Raw genomic sequence first — 6,000 nt, 5'->3', positions numbered from 1 at the left:
CTCCTACTGTCACAGAGTGCAAAGGGCTGCCATGGCTTTTTTTCCTCTCTGCTATTTCTCACCACAACTTGGTCACAATTTACAAGAACGAAGCGATGCCGCGTGTGTGTGTGCTTGGTGCCCTAACTTTAGCTGACACAGCAAACACTTCAAATCCTCCCTTTCCGTGCGCCTTCTCTGTTAAAAACCTGTGCGGATGAACATGAGAGAGAGGAGGGAAAGAGAGAGAAAGACCCTTTAAGTTAATGGGTAAGGAATGTGCATTGAGCTGTGCGTGGACTTCTGATGTCTCCAACTATTTGTTAAAAGGCAAAAGCAATACTTCCGACAGACGGCCCTCCCCTCGCCTGCAATAGGCTCCCAAGAATAGCAACAGCCTGTGTCACTGCAAAGGGCAAAGCCTTCTGAAATAGCAACAAAGTTGTTCACAAACCACTTTGTGGTTTGCATTTGGTTTCAGCCAGCTTCAGCAACTTGTTGCCATGAGGAAAATAACCTGCGCTTTCCTCGCCGGCCGGGGAAGGACCGCTGCCCTGTGAAGTGCTCCTGCCCCAAGGTGCAAAGAGGGTGGCAATGGTACCTGGGCAGAGCACGGAGGACCTCGGCCAGCAGAGCCAGACGATGAGAGCAGGGGAGGATGAGGAGAGCAGCCGGGGCAGCCGCCGCAGCAGCCGCCGCCACCTCCGCAAGCTCCCGGCTGCAGCAGGTAAAGCGGCAGGAGCTGAATGCCAGCTGTTAGCCAGCAGCAGCGTGCCCGTGTAGCTAATGCTCAGGGCTGGGGGAAAACAGCCCCGCAAAGCCAAGGGACTCTCGGGGCATGCTGTCTCGATGTCTAAAAGCGCGAGAGGGGAAAATGTGAGAAAGGAAGGGAAATGCCGGCTTGAATTTTGAATGAAGGTTTATGTGATACTTTTCCCAAAAGGCCTCGGTCCTACCGTTCGTGCATGTGCTGTCTGTTGTGTAAATCCCTTTCCTTTATGACAATCAGTCACCTGAAAAATCGGAGAACCCGCTGACATCTAACATAACAACGGTGCTCCGGTCCTTGCACGCTCGGGAGCAATTCAGCCCTTTTCACTGAAGTGGAGGGAGGCCAGGCAAGCATTGCACCTGCTCATGCAGGGGGAAAGTACAGGGTGGGGGGACAGGGACTCCCTCCTGTTTTTTGTCCCCTAGCATTTCATGAAGAAACAGGGTTTCTGTGCTGACACCCTGAAAAATCAACTGTATAATTTCTTATGCAAAGATATTTGAGTGCTGAAGCTGAATTTCGTAGCTCCTCACTTTTGCTGTCCTACCCAGCCAGTTTTTCTAAGATACAGCATGGTTTTGCATCTTGAGTGTCTTTCACCGATGATAAGATCAAGGGGAAAATGACCCACGATTGTGACATTTCTCACCCGCAAGACAGCTTTACCCACACAGGAAAACATGATTGTAAGCCAGAAATGACTATGTCCTGAGCAGGTTTTGTTCACTTATAAATGAATGAACTGACTAACCCATGTATGTTCAGATACCACAGGCACAAATGCTTTGTTGGAGTGTAATAGTGATCAGTCCAGCAACATCTACTGATACCTGGAAGCAGAGGAAGCAGAGGTTAATCAGGAACAGAAAGCCAGTTGGTGTGCAGACATATTTAACATTACCTTAGGGTATGGGGGGAGCAATGCAGATGGTTATAGGATAGCGTTATCAAAGGGAAGCACAGCCATTACAATAAACAGACAGCAAAGTTACTGCAGCACAAGGGCTACGGTTAGAAGAGTATGCGCAAATTACACACTTGGCCTTACCCTCAGAAATTAAAGGAGTAACCTGAGGAATTTATAATTACCTAGCTAGGAATTAAAAGAACTTGTTGATTCTTACTGGAAAATAACAAAACAAAATCCAAATCCCATTTAATGTAATGGAGGGCCAGGCTGCCTGTTGACATAATGAAAATGCATGGCAGAGCACTAAGAGGGATGGAGAGATGGCCAGGGTGGGTCTGCCCAGGATCTGCGTTCCCTGTCTTTCCATCAGCCCCGGGGGGCTTTTGTTCATGAAATTTGAGTATTACTCACACAATACATTCACTGGGCTTACGCTGTACAAAGTATACAATGCTTCCCACCATCGCAGGAATTTAGATGTGTGAAAATGTGTGATACATTAGCTTCCTTCTGCCTTCTTTTTTAGTTCTATTTACAAAATATTTGTTTTGGTTTTGCCTTTCACACTTGGCTGGGAGGAGTCACATTTGTCAAATGGTCATGATCCCACATGGCCCTGACACTATTTTTGGGTAAATCTAATATTTTCTGAGATTTTCCAGCTCTGCTTGCAACATAACTTTGTCTCAAAGCCACCATTTGTTTCATCCCATAGGGTCTTGTTGGGTAACCGTTTTAGATCCCATGCCAGACTTCTAGATGGACAGTTAGATCAGATGTATCCTTGCTAATAGGAGAAATGCACATATTGAGCAGCTACTGGATGTAAAGAAACCTCGGGCATTAGAATAGATCAACAGGGTAACATGTATCTCTTTACACCGGACAACTGGATGAGACAGAGAAGATGACTGTGACAGTGCAGCAAAGATAATGATGGCATAAAAATGGGATAATCACCTTTTATGAGAAGCAAAACCATGATTTAATTACGCAGCAATTCCCAACACATGCCATTAAATATTTATCCTACAAAACCTTGTGATCTACACACTATACACTTTACCAAAATGCTCCTCTAAAGACAATTTGGGGAATTTTAAACACTATTTCCCTGTAAATGCAAACTTTTTGTATGTCAGACAGCACTCAGATGGAGAAGAAATATGTTGTTAAAGATAGCTTAAAATTTTCAGATACAGATGCTCTAGTTTTAAGATTTATCATGGATAAAAGTAGATGCCTTGTTCTATTGAAAAAGGAAGATTCCATGCTGTGGATTCGTATCTATGCAATGCACTCAACTCATCACGATATTCTAACCTGTGCTTATTAACCAGGGGTTGACAGAGCTTGATTTCACCTTCCAAATGTCTAAATAGACCAAAGAATCTCCAAGGATTTAAAGAACATATATTTGACCTTCCAGTAAAATACTTTCTTTCCCTCCCAAAATGAGACATTTCTCACCTCAGATTAAATCAAAGTCAACAGAAGAAAGCACCATGTTGGAAGAGACTGTTGAGTGCCCTCCTATCAAAATAGATGGTATTTGCACAGGTCACAAAGAAGTAATCTCCCCCCCCCATCCCACTAGTTTTCTGTACGCATACTGCATGTTCTCTTGGGAAAAAGGAAAGAAATCTACATCACAAAAGTCTCAGTATCTGAGTAATGTGGAGTGTGGTACTGCCAAGGTGAGCTGGAAAAGGCTCCCAGGCACCTTCTCCATAGCTCTCCTGCACGTGAAGGGGGGGAAGAGTGGTGTTTCCCAGCTCAGCCTGCTTGCAGATCTTCCCTGGCACAGATCATTTATCCGTAATGCCCATAAAATAGATGCAACAGACCAAATATTTTGCCTTTGGAAGGACTGTATTTTCCCAAATATGTGCTTGAAAATAAGTAAAGGGGCACACCCTTACTACTTGATCCAGTCTCATCAGCAGTACACTGTGCTATACTACAGCTGTGCTTGGTGTCCTTTTCAGGAACCAAGCATAAACATTTCCAGCAAATGTTCTTAAAGATAAGTTCGTTTGCCAAGTAGTGCTGCTTTTGACCTGAGTAACAGTTGTGAGAAACCATTTTGTTTACATGGGGAAACTAGAGAATAGACTTTCCAATCACTTGTCACATACCAGCCACACACTCGTTAGCCATGGTGTTTGTTGCAGGCAGAAGGAGAAATTTCTCTGGAAGCCATCATTAAAATATTTTATTCCCCTGGGCTGCACACTGCCATGTATTTTGCAGGCATCTCATAAAAATAAGAGGAATATACATTTTAAGAAGCTTTTTTTTAAAAAAAGGAATGCCTAAGAACTGCCAGCAACATCATTAAAAGTGACACTTAAAAGGATTGTGAGTACAACTACTGCAACATGCTTGATCTGGAGATGTTAAAGCAAAACATATGCTGAAGTCAGAGGGAATTTTGTCTGGAGGAAGACCATGAAGGAAAACCAAGCAGAGATTTCAGGGTTTAACTCATCAGGCAGTTCTGAGCAGGCGAGTCTTACATACACCAGTTACAACAAAACCTCATAGTGATATAAGGATGTTTCTCAGCAGAATAGTGCCTGGGGACAAGAGACACCGAGTTAACTGCTGAGTTTGCTGCTACTAATGCAGAAAGACAACGTGTCTCCCTCTGCATCACATCAGAATCTGCTTTTCATTCAGGGGTCTGCTTTAGTTACAGCCCTTTGCTATTTCTATATGACTGTGGGCGTTGTGTCACTGGACGCATGAACAAGGATACCAGTTGACCCAGTAAAAACAAACCAAAGAAACATTAAGACATTGGTCAAGCTGCTGTACTTGGAGCAGCAAGAAACATATGGGCTTGAGTGCTTCCCTACCAACTTCCCAGGTGTCCAAGCTCCAGTTTGTACAGCCTCTCGGATTAAAAATAAATAATCACCTCAGTTGCTCTGATCTGAGGACCACAGGCTGAGGGGAGCACAGTCTGGATTGTAAAGAACAGTGCTGATGGTGCACTCCATCAAGATATTTGACTTGGCACTGTCATTTTGAATCAGAAACTGGAACCATACAAAACTGGTGGTTGCACATTTAAAGAATTAAAAGCCATGCAGGACACAGATCTCAAAGTATCAATAGGAGACACTGCCCACGTTGCTGTGTTTCTGCTGGAGAGCCTTAAACTCGGCTTTTGTCCCTCTGTCACTCAGCATTTTTTCTCAACTGCCTGGAATAAGATAATAATGGATTATTTGCGGGTGATAGAGGTGACGGGTGATTAATAAATGGGATATGTTACTGGCTGAATGCAATTCGGATGGTTTGGCCTGCTGACTGTGAGTGAATGCGCTGTCTGGGGTTCCTCTCTGCTAATTTTAGACATCTGCATCTAAGCAAGCCACACAGATTCCTTTTATAGGCAATGGAAAGAAATAGGCATCTGACCGACTTCAGACATTTAGAAGTGCCTATTTTTTGCAAGTGGTTACAGAAGAAATCTAGAGATGCTGTAGATCTCTCACAGTTAGGTAAGTTGAACCCATCCTATGTGTTTTAATACAGACAAACATAAAGCTAGCATTCCTAGCTAGGATGCAAGAAGACAGGCCATATTTAAAGGAAAGGCAGTGCCTTGGAAAGAACCCAGTCAGAAAAGAAGTTGGTTGTCCTGGAGGATAACCAGCAAAAGATGAGCTCCTGTACACAGCTGTGACAATCCTTAGATGAGTAGAGGGGGAAATGTCCACCGGGAGCGGGATAATTATGTCAAGTTCCTATCTGGCACTGTGCAACCACTGCAGGAGCACTGGGTCCAGCTCACAATTTTTTGAAGAAGTTGATAATCTGGATAGAATTCAGACAACACGGCTTTGAATACTTAAGGGACTGGTAAACTTGTAAAGCCTCACAGGCTAAGTAGCTTATCAAGGAGAGGTCTGTGGGATGACTTGATGACAGGCTATAATTTTGTACTTAGTGAACACAGCTAAGTGCAGGCAAATGGAGAATGGGATCTGATGGCTGGAAGCTGAAGTTGCAGAAATTAAGTCTAGAAATAATTCAGAGATAATTTACAGTGAAAGCAATTAACCATTGGGACAGCTTATGACTTAAAGTCATTGCCTTTCAACCACTAGCAATTTTTAAATGAAAGCTGAATATTTTAAATGGTCCAGCTCAAATAAAATGTCATTTAAACGTGTCTGAAGGGTTATTTTGTGCTGTTCATGAGTGTCAGACTGGATGACCACAATGGTCTCTTTTGGCTTCATAATACAGAAATTAAAGCAAAATCTTAGGTTAAATCTACATGGCTCAATGACGTAAAATACAGAGATATCCAAGAGAGCACAAA

At 43.4% G+C, this 6,000-nt stretch overlaps 1 protein-coding gene across 3 annotated transcripts in view; it reads left to right on the top strand.

Moving 5' to 3' along the window:
- The first annotated feature begins 415 nt into the window (after nt 1-415).
- SLC2A12 (solute carrier family 2 member 12) overlaps nt 416-6,000 on the top strand; it is a 43,084-nt gene continuing 37,499 nt past the window's right edge. For all 3 annotated transcript variants that reach the window (XM_076333651.1, XM_076333649.1, XM_076333650.1), the window contains exon 1: nt 416-706. In XM_076333651.1, the coding sequence (XP_076189766.1) occupies nt 574-706 (133 nt within the window). In that variant the 5' untranslated portion in view covers nt 416-573. The remainder of the gene's footprint in view (nt 707-6,000) is intronic.

This window comes from Aptenodytes patagonicus, chromosome 3 (genome assembly GCF_965638725.1).
Source record: "Aptenodytes patagonicus chromosome 3, bAptPat1.pri.cur, whole genome shotgun sequence".
Lineage (NCBI taxonomy): Eukaryota > Metazoa > Chordata > Aves > Sphenisciformes > Spheniscidae > Aptenodytes > Aptenodytes patagonicus.
The sequence above is the reverse complement of the archived record's forward strand: the minus strand, read 5'-3'. Positions and strand labels throughout refer to the sequence as shown.